The sequence below is a fragment of the Lasiosphaeria miniovina genome (genome assembly GCF_030549165.1).
Source record: "Lasiosphaeria miniovina strain SMH2392-1A chromosome Unknown B0T26scaffold_7, whole genome shotgun sequence".
Classification (NCBI taxonomy): domain Eukaryota; kingdom Fungi; phylum Ascomycota; class Sordariomycetes; order Sordariales; family Lasiosphaeriaceae; genus Lasiosphaeria; species Lasiosphaeria miniovina.
The window spans coordinates 637,729-654,503 of record NW_026848226.1 but is presented as its reverse complement, the minus strand read 5'-3'; the positions used below and the strand labels follow the sequence as shown (position 1 = coordinate 654,503).

General features: G+C 52.9%; 7 protein-coding genes across 7 annotated transcripts; 4 read left to right on the top strand and 3 right to left on the bottom strand.

The window, feature by feature from the left end:
* Window positions 1–152: 152 nt before the first annotated feature.
* B0T26DRAFT_725381 (uncharacterized protein) lies at window positions 153–906 on the top strand. Its single transcript, XM_060442757.1, has one exon. It carries the CDS (start codon window positions 161–163, stop codon window positions 422–424), a length of 264 nt encoding a protein of 87 aa, XP_060291174.1. The 5' UTR covers window positions 153–160; the 3' UTR covers window positions 425–906.
* Window positions 153–1,801, top strand: B0T26DRAFT_814697 (uncharacterized protein; the record flags this gene model as incomplete). The annotated part of the gene is made up of 6 exons (XM_060447358.1): window positions 153–808; window positions 851–895; window positions 932–1,049; window positions 1,104–1,183; window positions 1,341–1,601; window positions 1,643–1,801. The coding sequence occupies exons 1-6, from the start codon at window positions 587–589 to the stop codon at window positions 1,799–1,801; spliced, it is 885 nt and encodes a 294-aa protein (XP_060291173.1). The 5' UTR covers window positions 153–586.
* Window positions 1,802–1,899: 98 nt separating this feature from the next.
* Window positions 1,900–2,497, bottom strand: B0T26DRAFT_788441 (uncharacterized protein; the record flags this gene model as incomplete). The annotated part of the gene is made up of 1 exon (XM_060446821.1): window positions 1,900–2,497. A coding segment is annotated over exon 1 (505 nt), but the record flags the coding sequence as incomplete, so codon positions are not given.
* B0T26DRAFT_442813 (uncharacterized protein) lies at window positions 2,438–3,106 on the bottom strand. The gene has a single exon (XM_060435055.1). The coding sequence runs from the start codon at window positions 2,944–2,946 to the stop codon at window positions 2,527–2,529; it is 420 nt and encodes a 139-aa protein (XP_060291171.1). The 5' UTR covers window positions 2,947–3,106; the 3' UTR covers window positions 2,438–2,526.
* Window positions 3,107–4,191: 1,085 nt separating this feature from the next.
* Window positions 4,192–5,044, top strand: B0T26DRAFT_788431 (uncharacterized protein; the record flags this gene model as incomplete). Its single annotated transcript, XM_060446820.1, has 3 exons — window positions 4,192–4,234; window positions 4,346–4,366; window positions 4,422–5,044. 3 exons carry the CDS (start codon window positions 4,192–4,194, stop codon window positions 5,015–5,017), a joined length of 660 nt encoding a protein of 219 aa, XP_060291170.1. The 3' UTR covers window positions 5,018–5,044.
* Window positions 5,045–6,443: 1,399 nt separating this feature from the next.
* B0T26DRAFT_743524 (pfs domain-containing protein) lies at window positions 6,444–10,511 on the bottom strand (the record flags this gene model as incomplete). The annotated part of the gene is made up of 9 exons (XM_060444269.1): window positions 6,444–6,476; window positions 7,271–7,362; window positions 7,556–7,988; window positions 8,045–8,130; window positions 8,178–8,786; window positions 8,910–9,084; window positions 9,130–9,453; window positions 9,494–9,786; window positions 10,286–10,511. 9 exons carry the CDS (start codon window positions 10,509–10,511, stop codon window positions 6,444–6,446), a joined length of 2,271 nt encoding a protein of 756 aa, XP_060291169.1.
* A 4,653-nt stretch (window positions 10,512–15,164) lies between these two features.
* B0T26DRAFT_679804 (uncharacterized protein) lies at window positions 15,165–15,985 on the top strand (the record flags this gene model as incomplete). Its single annotated transcript, XM_060440396.1, has 2 exons — window positions 15,165–15,315; window positions 15,831–15,985. The coding sequence occupies 2 exons, from the start codon at window positions 15,165–15,167 to the stop codon at window positions 15,983–15,985; spliced, it is 306 nt and encodes a 101-aa protein (XP_060291168.1).
* Window positions 15,986–16,775: the final 790 nt, after the last annotated feature.

Here is a 16,775-nt window from a genome sequence, read left to right as displayed (position 1 = left end):
GCTGAGTTGGAACTTGGAAATTGCCTCTGGCTACAGAAGAGCGCAGTTTGACTTAGCACATCCCCCGTAGACTCCCAACCTGCCCAACGCAACTCGTCCTGTGACTGTGTGTCAAGTGTCAACCAATTGTCTCTACCGTATCTCAGAGTAGAGTCGCACCATGGATCCAGTCACGGCCATCGGCATCGTTTCCGCGGCTCTATCCTTCGTCACATTCAGCACCAGCCTAGTCAAGGGCGCAATCCAAATCCACGGTGCGCTCCGCTCCGACGAAGCAGGGAGCCATAGCCGGGAGTTTGTCATCGCCCAAGTGCAGCGATTCGCCTCCCGTCTGCGCAACCACCTATCAGCGCCAGAAACGGTTGTCCTTGAGGACCGCGACCTGCTCTACTTAGCCTTCGAATGCCGCGCCGTATCGGATTAAGTAGTTCACCTTCTAGAGCGGCTTAAGCCTGAGGACCCCAGTTCCAGGGTTCAAACCATTCGGGCGGCCGTCAGGACCAAAATCCACGAGGACAGCATCAATGATCTCGAGGCGAGGCTAGACGCATGTCGCAGCCAGCTGCACCTAGAGCCGACCCATCACATGGGCCGCCGGACCGAAGCCCTGCTGGGCACTCTGGCCAATGCATCTGCCAAGGACGCCGCAATGTTCCAGCAGTTACAAGCTGGCCTAGACCAACTACGCCAGGGTCTCCATGTTACCTCCGTTGACCAGAGAGTCTTGGGCGATTTTCAGCGGCTGCTAGGCCTGCACGAAGATGTGCGGGCTCTATCATTCAGAGACATGAGACAGCGTTATGATGCGGTCACGATCCACATGCCGAAACCTTTCACTGGATTGTGAGAGAGGGGTCCAACTCTGAAAAATTTGACCAAGAAGAGAGACATATGCGTGCCATGGCCAGGCAGACAGACTTTCGCCAGCTAGCTTCGGTCGCAGGACGGTGTCCTCCATGTAGCCGGCAAGCTAGGATCCGGGAAGTCTACCATCATGAAATTCCTAGCTCAATGCCCAGAAACAAATGATAGATTGAAGATGTGGGCAGGTAATTATTTCCAAGCACCTAGGTCGCTTCTTTTCTGATATTAACCTGTCAAAGGAGATCGAAAACTCGCTTCCGCCGCCTTCTTCTTTTGGAAACCAGGTTCAGAGCTGCAAAGGTCTTGCCTGGACTCTTGCGTTCACTCCTCCACGGTATCCTAACCAGCTACCCTGAGATAATCCTTGACATTCTTCCTGAACAATGGAGTTCGGCCAACAATACGCACGCCCTGGCACGACGGGTCTCCAATTTCCATTCCACCGAGTGTAATTTTGTTAGCCTTTAACCAGCTAGTGTCGCGCAACGCAACGCAACACAGCGCTCCACGACAGCCGCTGCTTCTGCTTCCTCATCGACGGTCTCGACGAGTATGAGGAAACGGCGCAACACGACCGGCGCCACATGGTCGATCTGTTGAAAAATTGGCGTAAAGCATCTCTTGGGGCCGTGAAGCTATGTGTGTACAGCCGCGAGGATAACGTCTTCATGAACGCCTTCCCAGCTGACACGCGTCTTTGTCTCCACCAACTGAAGAGATTCGATATGAAAAAATATGTCGAAGATAAACTAGACCACATCGAAGACACCAACGCAAGGTTCTCCTCGTCAGAGAGATTTTGGAAAAGTCCCATGGTATATTTCTCTGGGTGGCGCTGGTGGTTAAGCTAGTGTGCGAGCAGATAGAGAGTGGAGCCACAGCCGGCACCCTGAGCAAATTCATCAACACCCTTTCCGTCACGGAACAGGTCGAGTAAGTGCTGGGGTCTGCATTTGCCCCACCCACTCGCGCCGATGTTAGCGGTATGCCGCCTCCAGCTACCCACTGTGAACCGCCCGGAAGAAGTTAGGCGTACTCCGCGCCTTGTGATTTTAGCAGCCTGACGGTCGCTTCGTGGCCTCCTGCCGACGCCGCCCGGAGAGCAGTGCCGTAGTATCCACACTGGGCCTGGACGTCGGCACCCCTTGTCGAGCAGCAGCCTGACGGTCACTTCGTGGCCTTCTGCCGACGCCGCCTGGAGAGCAGTGCCGTACTTTCCACCCTGGGCGCTGATCAATTCAGAGACTCCTGATGGGCTAAGCTCCGGGAATGAATTCTTTCGCGACTTCCTACAGAGTAGCTCGGCTATAATTGAGTCAAGCCCCAGACTTGAAGCGGAATAGATAAGTGATGGCATTCTTCCAGAAGGATATTGACCAAAGTAGTCGTCAATATTCCAGATTCGAACCCAGTTCTCAAACACGTTTCTAGTATTTTGAAACAGCCTGCGTACTTGGTGGAGAGGCATGCTCTTTTCTCTGTCATGAAAATTATCGTACCACCTCTTCACAGCGTAGAGTGCGAGCGGATATTCCATCATTGGCTCACCCCAGGTTCCAGCAAATATGTCAGGCAGACAGAGGCTATCTCCGCGTGAGCTTTCGGCCTTCTCACACTGAAGCGTGCCACCTTATCGCTTACCCGATCCGGTTCTAGATATTCCTAGAGGGAAAAATGCGCGATACGAACGGTGACACGCGTGCTTCCTGGGTGTCGGTCCAGCTCGATGAGGCCAGGGCAGATCTGGTGTATTTCCTCTTCGTCGTCCAATCTACCATCAGGATTGAGCCGCGGAACATCCCTAAGCTTCACAGCGATGGCCTCGATAAGCTCTGGCACAGTCAATGGTTCCTTGGAGCAGCAAAGCAGTGTCAAGGCCGGCCTTGCATCCTCTGCGGGCTCTTCGCTAATGCCCAGGAGCATGCGCTCGTATGTTTTGTCCAGAGACCGAGGCAAGGACGCCAGCAATAGATCCAGTTGGCGCTGGCTTCTCGCACAGGAGTCTAATGCTGTAAACTGGCATTCAACCCAGCGAAACCTGATCGGGTCAGCAAGTAGCTTCTCGTAGAAGACTGAGAACATACACGCCCTTTGCGCCTTCGGTCAGCGCCTTCTCAATCTGGTCGTGATACTTTGCCCACTTTTGCAATCGACGGTCGTCCTTTAAGGAGCCGGAGATATAGGATCTGATATCGCCGTCCACAGAGCTGTTCCGTCATCGAGATAGCCTCATCTTCTGCTGCATCCAGTTCATCGCGAATGTCGGGCTCGTCTCGGCTTGTGACAAGGACATGAAGGCTGGGCTCCGACCAGGATCGCAGGTCGCGTAAGGCCTGTAGCATATCTTTGCGGTGCGTCCCGCGAGGGCTGTCGTCGAGCGCAGAATCCCAAGCACGTCGAAGATGTTCCAACTTTTTGGCTGTATGAGCGATATCCGATCTCTGGCTCTTGTAGACCGAGTAAAAGTCGACGAGAGACCCTGTGACTGTGAGGCCCAGCGAAATGATGCCGACGGCGCTTCCGGCAACAAAGAACTGGTCTATATTGGGGTAGCCGGTCCTGGGATACTGCGTCCGGGTATCAGCAAGTCGGCAGGATAAGCAACGGTCTGCATTTTCACTTGTTGTTGGTTTTGCCACCTGGCTGCAAACCTCCGTTTAACTGAGCCAATTCAATCTGGTATAATAAGGGGGCATTTTCCCACGTTTGTATTTAGAAAATTATCATCTTTATAAGTCTTCAACAAATCACAATAATCGAACCACCATTCTGCTCCACTTTCCCTGCTCTTTCTAATCAGCCATTCTGCCGCCCTTAACCGCTTTCCATTTCTGCCAAACAACGCTCCAAAGTTTAACCTTCTTCAAATCCTTTCCATAACTACCATTCCTTCAAACGCTTTGAAATACAATTAATACTCTATCGATATAACCTCTTCAACACTTGTGGAACAGTCTCACACCGTGACCGCCTGCTGCACATTGTACTCAGGTCCAGTGATATTTACAAACCTCGCCGACTCCTCTACCGGCCGGTGTGCTGTGCTTCGTGTCGTTCGTCTCGTCATGAGCTCTGCCAGGGCGCATTTCCTGGCGCCCTAACCGGCCCATGCTGCCTTGTGCTGCCTCCACTAGCTTCGCGACTTGGGATGCATTCCGTACATGGCCCGCCGCTGGCGTCGCTGTCTCCCGCGATTTGGGAGGTCTCTTTTGTAGACATGTCAATTGCCATCTTTCGCCACAGTGAAGCAGAGCCACTGTCTATCTCCTCTGCTGGTGGAATGCCTCTAGCCACCTGTAGAGCAACGCCATGCGCTACGGACCCACGATGGCCCACATCCGAGAACAGCTGTGCGCCGAGAGGTTCGATCGTCAGTGGAACCGTACTGCGTCTTCTCCAGCTATCCTTCCCTCCCTCAACATCGCCAATCTCATGCCTGAGTAGCAATCAGGCTTACTCGTTGACTGGATGATTCAAATAGAGGTCCCAGCGAAGCCTCGTCGTAAGCTCGTCTCTTCTCTCATCATTTAATCCAAGATATGCTTTACCCTGGGCAGGCTCCTCTGGAGATCTTGGAGCTGAGCCTCTCGGCTACAACTGCTTCCTCCTATCATCAGATGACTTCGATGCGGACTTCCGGTCATTCTATGGGACACTCTTGGGTGTAGGCGACCTGAGAGATGACAGCCCTGCCGAGCCAACGTCTTACCTGGAGGAGAGCATCGACCCGTATGCTTACCTCTGGAGTACGCCCGAGGCGTTCTGGAAGCCCGGCTGTCTCGACACCCAAAGCACGAATGAGGAAATCGACCTAGGGCTCTATAGCTTGGGCTGCTTTGGCATTCTAGGGATGGAGACCCGGTCTTTCCCCCCCCCGGCACAGGCGCCTGGCCTAGATGCGCCTAAATCATCACAGGCCGAGTTGCTCGTGTCAGTTGGTGTCGACAAACCTAGGCGCCCAAACACCGCGGATATCGAGTTCACAACTCTACACTCGCCGAAGAACAAGAGACTATCGGTATCGCCGCGGGGGCGATGTGGGAGGGCGAATCGTCGTGGCGTAGGTGTCAAACCTTTGCCACCGAAAGCACACCGCAAGCGGAGACGTCGTCGCTCCGTCCTTGCCCACATCGAGAGAATTGGCGTGTACTAACCTGACGGCTCAGCACGGCGGCGGGCATTCCCGCTAGTAGCGCCCGCCGCCTCGGGCATCAAGATGGCTAATAAAACCAGGACTTCTGCTCGTCGGGTGGGCTTTACGCTGACTGCGCGCTCTTCGAAGAAGCGGCATTCTTTGACTCGCCGAGGGCCTAGCTCCTCAAAACAACCTTTCACCTTCGAGATCGTGCGGCAGATTGCGAGCCAACGGAGGCGCATAGATGGCTTGTACCACTAAAAACGGAGACCTCAGCTGTCTAGCAACATTGCTCCAAACAAGGCGAGACCTCAAAATATCGTGATAAGACTACTGCTGCTCAGGGAGTTTTATGAGTGTGAAAGCATGGCTAGACGTCCTGGTGGAGTTTTAGTTCTCATCTTGTATGGCTAGCCCGGGAGCTGACATGGCAAACTTCCATTTAGGTTTTAGCCACGATGACAGAGAGGCCTCAAGAGTAATGGAGGACAAGATACAGCCTGGGAATGCCGGGGCCAGGGCGTCCAGCTACCTCGGAGAATTTGGTAATCTCTCTTGCAGGCGTTCCCCATGTACCACGATGACTGGTGCTTCATGGGCTCCGGGCCAAGCTGAGGTGTTCCATGTCTGGCTGACACCCTGAAAGGCGACAAACGGCGAAATAACTGTGTCAAATCATGCTCAGTCACTGCTTGCCTAACACCCTCTCTCCAGCTCGGCAGGCGTGCCAAGATTCCCTCCGGGGCCAATCCTCAGTACTATTCATGCATCTTTCCAAAGCATGACCCAAAATCAGCGAGGCAGAGTTCGGCCGGAGGAGAGGGAGCCCTTCTTTTGCGCCGCGATTCCTCCTCTCTGTAACCTCCCAAACGAGATACTGCTAACATCGTCGAGCGAACTGATATCTGCGATGCTTACAACCTCAGCCTCACCTGCTGGTATTTCCTAGGCTTCGTACGGGATAAAACCCTCTGCAAACGGATGCTTGAAGTAAGTACCACCAACTGTTATTGAAAGCCTCACTAAAGCTGGGATGCTACAGTCAGCTGCACCCTCCGCAACAGAGGTCATGTCGGCACAGCGAGCCGGTCACCTCTTGTAAGGGCTCTGACACGTCTAACCCAAAGGCGACTACTCCTCATTCCCCGCCGCGTTTATAACTCCTCCGTAATCATAATCTAATCTCCTTGCAAGTCGAGAAGTACCGCCATTACCTTCTTGATACGATTGTATTTCCCAACCGCCACCGCCTTCACCACCTCTTCCGTAATCGCAATCTGGTCTCCTCGCCGGTCGAGAAGCAGCGCTATTATCATCTCGCCACTCTCGTCATTCTCAGCCGCCGCCTTCACTACCTCCTCCGTAATCGTAATCTGGTCTCCTCGCTGGTCGAGAAGTAACGCTATTATCTTCTCCCCACTAGTCCAATTCCCAGCCGCCGCCTTTACCACCTCCTCCGTAATCGTAGTCTGGTCTCCTCGCCGGTCGAGAAGTAGCGCCATCACCTCCTCGCCACTCCCGCTATTCCCAGCCGCCGCCTTCACCACCTCCTCTGTATTCGTAATCTGGTCTCCTCGCCGGTCGAGAAGTAACGCCATTACCTTCTCGCCATTGCTATAATTCCCAGCCCCCACGTTCACTACCTCCTCTGTGATCGTGATCTGGTCTCCTCGCCGGTCGAGGTCTAGAAGAATAGAAATAACATCTAGATATGCCCAATAAATAGCCTCCTCGAGTGGTGATTTACCTTTTTCATTGAGGCAATCCAGATTCGTAATATGAGTTAGCTCTGTTTCACTTCGGTCAACCGAGGGAGAGGCGTATTGCACCAGAGCGGGAATCCCTCAGCGCCCAGTGACGTAAAAGATAGAGAATCGCAATGGAATCACCGGGTAGGTCATATTTTTATGGTCTAACCTTAGATAGTCCAGCTGTCACGGCATGGCCTGGACAGGCTCCTGTTTAGAGTGTGGTCTGTGCCTGACGTATCACGTGGCCCACAACTACCCATTTCCCCGCGCCCTGCGCGGTCCCCGTCATAGCTTCCTTCTTCATCTTTAGATTCTACGAATTCAGCGATGATTACTGCAGCCCTGTCTCTTTACGTTGACTGAGCCGTGATACCAGCCAAGATTCTCGACATGGAGAATCAACTTCGAAGAACTCGGCTTGAGAGTCTCTGACCTCGAAGCTAGACTGAGCGAGGCGAGCGTGATTGGCCCAGTTCCGAGTCGCATAGTGTGAGAGTCTGGTGCCCGGCTGTTTGCTAACGTAGAACTGCTCGATAAGAATATCAACACAGCGATATGCAAGGTCGGCATGTGCTTCGTGCTCGTTGATAAAATATTCAGCCCCCTCTGTAACTAGATAATTGTCAGATGGAATGGCCTAGAAGGTGCTGGAACCTACGATGCGTAATCTTCGCCACTGGGATTCGTCATGTAATTGCCACATATGGAAGTATAAGAGAGAGTCTTTTGTGGAAAGACTGGAAGAGGAGAACAGAAGCAATTCACTATGATGCACACAATCCTAAAAGTGCTGTTGCAGTCTGACAATAATCCTTAACGGATTGATGCAGAAAGGACACCTTGTCGTCTTGAATGATGACTATCAGGCGGCACGACGCGATCTGCTCGCGTGTGAACTGAACCCGAGTCTCCGTATCTTCCTGTTCTTGGTGTAACTGGCAGGCTTCAGAAAGCTCCAGGACGCTCATTGGCCGTAGACACACGGTAAAAAAGGCGAGAATGCGTCGAACCGCATTGGCGTTGGCCGTATCCTGCCCGAGAGCTATGCCGAGAGACTTCTCATAGAGCGCATCAAGTCCACGTGGCATGGTCTGTAGAGTTTGGACGGCATCCTTTGAAAAAATATCCCCTAGCTCCTCATAGGGTAAGCCAACCCAGAGAAAAGTACCTTGGGCTTTCTCTCTGAGGATGTCGTTGACTTGTTCTTTCACCGGGTCTGTGTAGTCGCGTCTCCGGGTCTGTGTAGTCGCGTCTCCGGGTCTGTGTAGTCGCGTCTCCGGGCAAGATCCGCTACTCGTTCTTCGATACATCGATCAGTATCTTGCTTTCTTTCCGAGAAGGACGCCAAGTCCTTATTTGGGAATCCTTTTAGGTAACTGTCTATCTCAGGATACGGCCGACTAGTAACAAGTATCCGGATATTTGACGTGGCGTTTTGGTTTTAGAGGTTTCTTCTAGTTGCCGTAGTAGGATCTCTTGCGATTCTCGATTGCATTCATCCAGCGCAGCCACGATGCAGTACTTCCGGCCCGTCTTTACATCCGCAGCTATAGCCATGAAGATCGTCCAAAGGGCGTCGAACGACTTGAATAGCTCCGCTCCGCGTTCGTTGTACTTGAGTAAGACATAGTCAAGAAGCTGGGGGTGCTGCTGGACGAGCTGGAGGAGCAGACTACGGACGACTGACGTGGCTGTCTTCCGCCTATCGAAGCCGGAGTCACAGAAAAAGTAGGCAAGCGTCTTGCCATCCGTTGCCGAGAAGTCCTTCGACAGTTCCTCGGTAAGGAAGATGGCCAGGGTCGATTTCCCCGTCCCAGGGTTGCCATGGAGCCACAGGACATGGGCCGTGCCACTCTCGGGCTCGGCCGTCTGGCCGGCCCTAAGCCAGGCGGTGAGCTCCTCTGTGCCCAGGATCCACTCGCAGGTGCCTGCAGCGCGATTTCCCTTCCGCTTCAGCGCGTTCTTATCTTCGAATGGATCCGTTAGGAAGAGGTCGCGGAGACAGTCTCGGGCCTCGGGCTTCTCAGACAGTGCATCTTGGCCGTCCGTTAGCAGGGTTCCACGAATCTGGCGAGAGACTTACAATCTCTGTTGGTAATGATATTGCTAGCTGTCAAAGAAGTTAGTAAGGTACGTTGAATAGGGGCGGAGTCGCGCACGTGTTCGCCGGCGTTGGACAACGCTGCGCGCATTCGCACACATCTCGGAAATCTTCCCAGAAACGGTTAAGAAGGAGCGGTCGGTCGGGCCGACATATTTGTTGATCTTCAAGTGATCGGTCTGGAGGGCACATCTGTCGTAGCCGGGGATGCAAGCAGACGCCTCTTCGACGACCTAGAGACGTCAGCGGGGTCTTGTCGTTTGTCATTTCTCACGTACCTTTCCTTTTGCTATGCCTAGAACCCCAAACCGCCCCCCGTAGTCCGTTTCATAGAGCTCAAAGCAACAACAGACAGGCGTAGACAGTTTGTTACACTGCCGGCAGAATTTCTGCAAGATGTCCAACAGGGCCGGTTCGTCGTACCCAAGCTCCTTGGTAATTCCGCGGTGCGAGCCTGCTGATTGCATTACACATGCTAGGTAGTCGAGTAAGGACTGCATCTTCGTGCCTCGGAAAGGGGTGCCTAGGAATACGAGACCCGCCGTCACTTCTGGCAAATACCGGTACTCGTCTCCGGAGTTGGCGTATACGAGAGCCTTGACCTGGTTAGCAATGCACTGCATGTGAGGGAAGCCGGCTCACATGAGCGATGACATTTCCACCTAGGCTATGGCCGACAAAGACAAGTGGACGGTCCTTATCGCGGCGGAACGAGTGGATGCTGTGCACAAGTTCCTCTCCACACAGCTGGAGGCGCGTACTCGGAGCGTCTGCGTGCCATTTTGACTCGTAATTGTACACGAGGATCCTCGTCTTGGACACCTTCGTAGGGAGCATATTGAGGTCTTCGAGCCACTTGACGGGCCTGTCGCCATCCTTCCATGTCCACGACCAGTCGGCGTCGGCGCCGAGGCCATGGACGGCCACAACGCTACCTTGGTTAGATCGTTCGTCTTGGCCAAGGGCTCGGAGGCATACTCAACGTCGGCTTCTCCGTCGGTAGGGCCAGGATAAACGATGTCGAAAGGTTGCCGAGAACGACACTACCACGGTATGAGCATGCAGTAGAAGCAAGGCAGGGTCGACATACCTGTTGGCTCTCCGATGGCAACCCGAAAGTTTGCTCCTCCTCGACAGCAGGCGGCCGCTCTGTTGCCAGAGGTTTCTGTTTCGCCGACAGCCACAGGAATGCGGCAGCGGCAACGCCAGCGGCAACGCCGGCGAAAAGAATGAGCCTAGATCGCGGGAGGTCGGTTCTCCCACCACCTGGACGTGCCGGCTGAACGACGCTGCACGCAGGGCCCCGAGCTTAGTGGGGTGCGGGTGTCGACGCTGCAGATACCACGGCACTGCGTGTTACTTGCGCAACGAGATTACCGCAACGCGCGCTATGTTGAGGAAAGGAACGTCGAGAACATCTCACGGGTTATTAACTCGGCGAGAGCCAAAGCAAGCTCACGATCTCCACAATGCGGCCGGTTCTAGCGAGGGCCCGATTCCGGATTGTCTTGGTCGTCGGCCCAAAGCACAGCGCTGGTTGACGGAGATTTAGCATTTCAGGTACTGCCTGAGACGTGGGAGCCTCAGCACTCTCGGCATCTGAACGAGGTCGACGGCGTCGGGATTTGCCGCCAGGGACACTGACCAATTTCGCTATCATTTCGAAAAAAAAAAAAAAAAAAAAAAAAAAACCTCTGTGAAGCTTCCGATGATGTCGTCGAAATCTCCGCTGCCTTTGAGGTGCTAATGTAGTATACTAATTCGTAGACTTCACTGTCGGAAAGCTCTTTTAGGTTGGGCACTAACGCCTTGTTGTCGGTTGTTACAGCAAAGAGTGCGGTGAGAGTACGTTCTCCAGCCTCAAAAAACTTTTGCTCTCCGGTCTCGAAAAACCTGTGCTCTAACGTATCTTTTAGAGCGCCCGTTTTTCAGGCTTCGGCGGTTGCTGAAAGGCGGTAAGGACATGTCTTTCAAGGTGCCTGGATCGAACGGCGAAAGGCGGAGAGCAGACGGATTGAAATGAGAAGATTTTGCAGGGACTTATCTGACGCGAAAGAAAATGTATTAGCGGCGGCCGTGTGAACTACGGAGAGGTCTCGTTCATACACCGTCTGTACACACTTGACCACTCACTGCCTTACCATACCTCCCAATTTAGGGGATGCCATGAGCTGCAATCGAAAGACGAGTAAATCCCAAGGGTTGGGAGAAAAGGAGAAGTGCGCCTGGGAAATACGCCCGGGGAAGAATCTCCAGGGAGAAATGCGGCTTCTGCAAAATTTCCCTACGTTCATGCCCTCCCTAGCACCCTCAAGCAGTAGCGAGGCCTTGTCCTTGCTGTGTGTGTAGTCACCTCTAGGCCACATACAGAAGAAGGTGCCTTCAGCAGCCTGAGCAGTTGCTCCGTGCGTCAGGGCCAGAAAAGGTGGGGGAATATGGTGGAACTGCTTTCGGGTGGGGGTAGAACAGAATGCGACAGGAGATGCAGACGTGGCCTACAAGGCGGTAATGAGTAGCAGATTAGCGGGGTACTGCTAAAAATGGGTAAAGCCAGGGACTGCCTGAAAGGGCCTTAAGGCAGAAACAGGGCGCACCCCCTAGCCTTTTCCATCCCGTTCTAAATTCTTCTCAACTCATCGCGCACTAACAGCATCCAGCCTCCTGTCCCGTTTCGACCTGTTGCGCCGCTCTAGGGAGTCGGAATCCATTCATTTATATCATCGGGTGAACAGGGCTCACGGACACGCTGCCCTTCCGCGCCCACGCAGCGACCCCGCGCTCTGCCTGTCTCTCCACTATTGCTGTCCTCACTCCCATCGACTTGGATGTATTAATGGTATATTGCACGAGCCTACGGATGTCGTGGAGCAGTACGGCGTCCCTCTAGGCAGGCGGTTCGGAGCTGGACCATTTATCCTTGAACACGTCGACCGACTGTCCCAAAGGCATTGACATCCTACCGCGCCATCCTACGGTCCTTGTTCTGAGCCGATACACCACCATTATGACGGCTCCGTCGCACCGTCACCAATCGTCCCTGGAGAGTGTGATTGACTTTTACACCGCCGAACCTTTGTTCGCAAACGAGCAGCAGCGTACCCAGGCCGTTGGTAGGTTCCGTCGTATCGTCAACCACTTCGAAACCGCTGAGCAGCCAGCTTCTAGATACGGCTCAGGCTACAATCGCCCGACCCTCATTCGTCTCACATTCGAATATGCGTGTTCGCAGGAGTCGCAGAATAGGCTTCTTGGGGCTTTTTTCCGATCTCTCGCCCTTGGAATGCTTGATAATAGTATCGACCTTAGCGACGACAGCGAATTAGCTAATTTTCACTCACTATTATTTAGTTCTGCTGACTGACTACCTTGTTACCAATTTCTTCCTCCCTCGTATGTTTTAATCTCTTGGCTCATTAACCTCTAATCTTCTTTTTCTAACGGCTAGCTTTAGCAGTACGCGCCGCTACGAATAAGACCCTCTCCCGTTTACTATGCTACGATCCAGCGAACCCAAACGCAGGAGGAGCAGCAACGTGTACAAGACTTTGTGGGAAGACCTGAGCATTTGTCGGCTCTACGGGGCTCCTGCCTTACCAGCGACAGTCACCGCTGCGTTATCACGCGTACCTTCGACCGCGCGGAGTTTAAAGACCGGCTAAGGCAACCTCCCGCTAGAGACGATGACGAAAATCTACTCGATAGTAGCAACCAATATGGAGGTCTCGAGGTAGCGCATATACTCCACCTCTCAGGCGCTAGGGACTATATCTAGGTTATCCTTAAGGACATGGAGGGTGGGGTAGTACGGGAGGACGGGTCGACGCAGCTGGGCGCTCTAGTGAACCTCGCTTTGCAAATAAGGGGATAGGGCGCCGGAGCTTGACCTGAGATTGAACCCCACGGGTGGGTTCTGGTCGTCAACCTGCGACTAGAGCGATAGAAGTCTAAGCTTGGTGGTGTCGCGAGCTAGTCTACTTGGTGTAGCCTCTGTGGCCGGTCTTGTGCCGCCGCTGGTTTCCCTAGACTGGCTCTAGCTTCAATATAGTCCTTATTATCGCTAGTATTAGGGGTGGCTCCCTTAAGCTCTTCTTGCGCCTTCAACTCGGCCCTGCGCTTCTCTTTAAGGCGTTTCAAAAAACGATATTATATCCGCTAAACTCGATATGGAATCAGTTTTAATTAAGATAAGAGATAAGATGCCGCATTATTATTCGGTGTACTTCCAGAGCCCCATTTTCGACTCCTGTATACCCTCGTTTTCGGCCGCTTTGAGTCCCAGAGATAAGGTTTCTAACCGCCAGACTAGTAGTTGGTTGTGTGACCACCAGCGAGTCCCTGGTGCTGTATGTTTTTTTAACTCTTAGTAAAGCTCAATATTACGGACGTAAGTTAACTAACCCAGATTTGGCCAGGCCCTACATTTGGCCCATGCGCAAGCCACCATGCACTTACACCAAGGGTGATTGACCGATTTTTCTTCATCACACCGCAACTTCCTCAAAACAAGACCAAATTCTTCCATTTCTTGGTTAATCGAGAGCTCAATCAATCCTCTATTTACCATGCCTGAATACGACGAATTGGAGATGCTGACCGCGATGAAGTTTGTGCGAGACGGCGGCAGTGTGCGTCAGGCGGCAGCAAAATATTGTGTGCCGAGGAGTACACTTCGGCACCGGCTGGCCGGCACAAAAGCCCGTTGCATTGCGTTTGAACACATGCAGACTCTAGATAAGCCTGTGGAAGAGCGTTTGACCGAGTGGATCGTCATGCAGGGTGCCCTCGGCCTGCCTCCTACGCATGCGTAGGTTAGGGAATTCGCCCGCCGGCTGGCCCGGGAGCTCGGGAAGCCTGACGAGATCGGGGTGAAGTGGGTGCGGCATTTCATGGCCCGGAACCCGACCATTAGGACCCAGAGAGCACAGCGGATCGACTCGGTGCGCCTCAACGGAGCTACGAAGGCAGCCGTGACGGCCTGGTTCGAATACCTGGCCCTCCCGGTTATTCGGGGCATCAAGCCCGAGCACCGTTGGAATAAAGATGAGACAGGCATTCTTGAAGGCCAGGGTTCCAACGGCCAGGTCATAGAAAGCTCAGAAAACAAGGTGTTGATGAAGGAACAACCCGGATCTCGCAGCTGGACTACCTTCGTGGAATGTATCTCTGCAACTGGCCAGTCCCTACCTCCTGCGGTCATTATGAAAGGAAAGACCGTTCAACAACAACACTACCCAGAAAAGCTCAAATGCTTCGTTGGTTGGCACTTCACAAGCCAGGAAAAAGGCTGGATTGACGATGCAAGGGCATTGGAATGGCTTCAGAAGGTCTTCATTCCTAGGACCCGGCCAGCCAACGGAGAAAAACGACTACTTATTATTGACGGCCACGGCAGTCATACCACCAATGATTATATGTGGTCATGCTTCCAAAACAACATCTACCTTCTTTATTTACCTCCACACGCTTCTCATGTTCTTCAACCTCTCGATTTGACTGTCTTCTCAGTCCTGAAGAGGGCATACAGGAAGGAGCTCAATAGCAGGCCGACGTTATCGCACAGCACGGTTCTAGGGCGCCGGCTTATGTTGCTTTGTTATTTCAAAGCCCGGAAAACCGCATTTCAGCCCAGCAACTGCAAGGCAGGTTGGCATGCCGCCGGGTTGTGGCCTGTCAACAAGCAAAAGCCCCTGCGAAGCAAGTTGTTGCTAGAAAACAGGAACCAAGGCACCACAAATACAGCTTCACAGGCCCTGGAGGAAGCCAGGTCATTAGCTTACCTGCAGCAACAGGTATATGATAAATACGGCGTCTGGAAGACTCCTCAAAAGGTCACGGAGCTCACGGTCTCCCTGGCGAAATTGAACATACATTCGGCGGCTCGCCGCACTCGCCGTACGCTATTCAGGAAGATCGAAAAGGCATTCAACATCAAGGACTTCGAATTGGCTAAGCTACGACGTGAGAATGAAGCTCTCAAGGCCGAAATTGAGAACAAGAAAGGCAGCAAGAAGAAGGTCCAATTGAGCCCGAATTCCAAGTTTGCTACGATTGAGGACATTCGCAAGGCACAGAGGGCAGCTGGGCGCGATATTGACAGTTCAGACGAACCAGAGGGCTCGGAAGATGAAGAAGAAGACGAAAGTTGCATTGTAACTAGTTGATTTGACCTTTTTCTATAGCTTCAAATGTCATGCGTTGCGTTGTGTAAGTGCGGGCGGCGCCCGGGCCAAAAGTGGGGCCTGGCCAAATCTGGGTAAGCTAACTTATTTCACTCGATCGTGGCCGCTGGAGAAAAGTAGCGACACTTATGAATATGCCCTGGTTCAAACGGGTGTGGGTCGTGCAGGAAGCTGCTCTGGCTAAGAGCTGCGTGTCTCTATGGGGGCGAGAGCAGATGAATATTGCCGAGCTCTATGAGTTATGCCACTGGCTGGGACACCGAAAAGACATGGCCGCAACCACCGGTAGCCAACCGAACTCTGGCTTTATAGCCAATGTGTTTTTGACTGGCCATTGCACTTATACAGACACAACAACATGAGGAACAGCCTGCCGAACATCGCACACACCCACAAGATCATATCAAATACTAATACCTCGTTCCTCCACGTTCTCGCTCTATCGAGAAGACTTCAAGCGACCCTTGAGGTTGATCGACTCTAAGCGTTTCTGGGGCATCCCCTTGCGCGACGACCGATCGACGCTAGTACTGACGGAGCAAGCGAGTTGATAATCGAGCCTGATTATGGTAAGACACCCAACGACGTGTTCTACGACCTTGCTTGTGCGGTTCTGCGAGATCCCAAGGAAGCCCGATGGTTGTTCTCATTTGTGGCTCACCAGTCGGACGAGGACGTCGCAGGGCTCCGGGGACTTCCGTCTTGGGTGCCGCGATGGGATCAGCCTAGAAATAATTCCTCGATGAACTCTCCACTCACTCCGTTTTGCTCTGGGGGACGCGACAAGTTGTTTCATGCAGTCGTTTCCGCGAAAAGGTCGGTGGTGGCCAACGGGTTTCTGTTTGACCGCATTGTCTGGACGTCAGATGCAATTATGTGGCGGAATTTTGGTCTCGAGACAGCCCAGTGGGATAAGGACCATCTAGGCAACGAAACTCTCATCGATCAACTTTAGCGGGATCTACAAGAAAGCTAGACCGTGACACCTTTGCCTGAATTGGAGGACCTAGAAGAGCGGTTCGCAACTACGCTTATGCGAGGATTCCCAAGCAACGCCAGAGTTTCCACTTGGGAATATCTACAACCGCGTTTTACATCATACCGCAATATTGTTCGGCACAGGGCGAAGCAGGCTGGCTTTGACGCAGCCACAGGGGATGATATGCAACCTGATGACACGGTGGTTAGTCAAGCGTACGTGTACTTGAGTGAGCTGGAAGATCTATGGAATACGAGACTAGCGAGAACCGAGTCCGGCAGGCTCGCTATCGTGACATCTCCTGCTCGATCTGGAGATGTTTGCTGCGTGTTCGCGGGAGTGCAGGTTCCGTTGATTCTTAGGGCAAGAACAGATTCGAAATACAACCTGGTTGGAGACTCCTACGTCGAAGGGTGCATGATGGATGGGACCATCGAGGATTTGGAAAAGGCCGGATGCGAAGAATCTGAGATTGTGATTGTATGACACGAGAGGCTATCTACTCTGACCCGTAAATCATCTGTGGATAATACAACAACCATTTCACCCGCCAGGCGAATCGAAGCGAGTAATTAATACGAGCTTGGTTTCACTTACATTGGAATTCAGAGCAAGGACAGAGGCAAGCTTAGGACGGCAGCGTTTGATATCTTCCCCCCATGGTCCTTTATTCACAAAGCCATGCCTTGGACGCTTCACTAGTGGGCCTTCTTGTAAGCGACATGGCTGAGCTAACTAATTGTCGTCTTATATCGTTACGATGTGA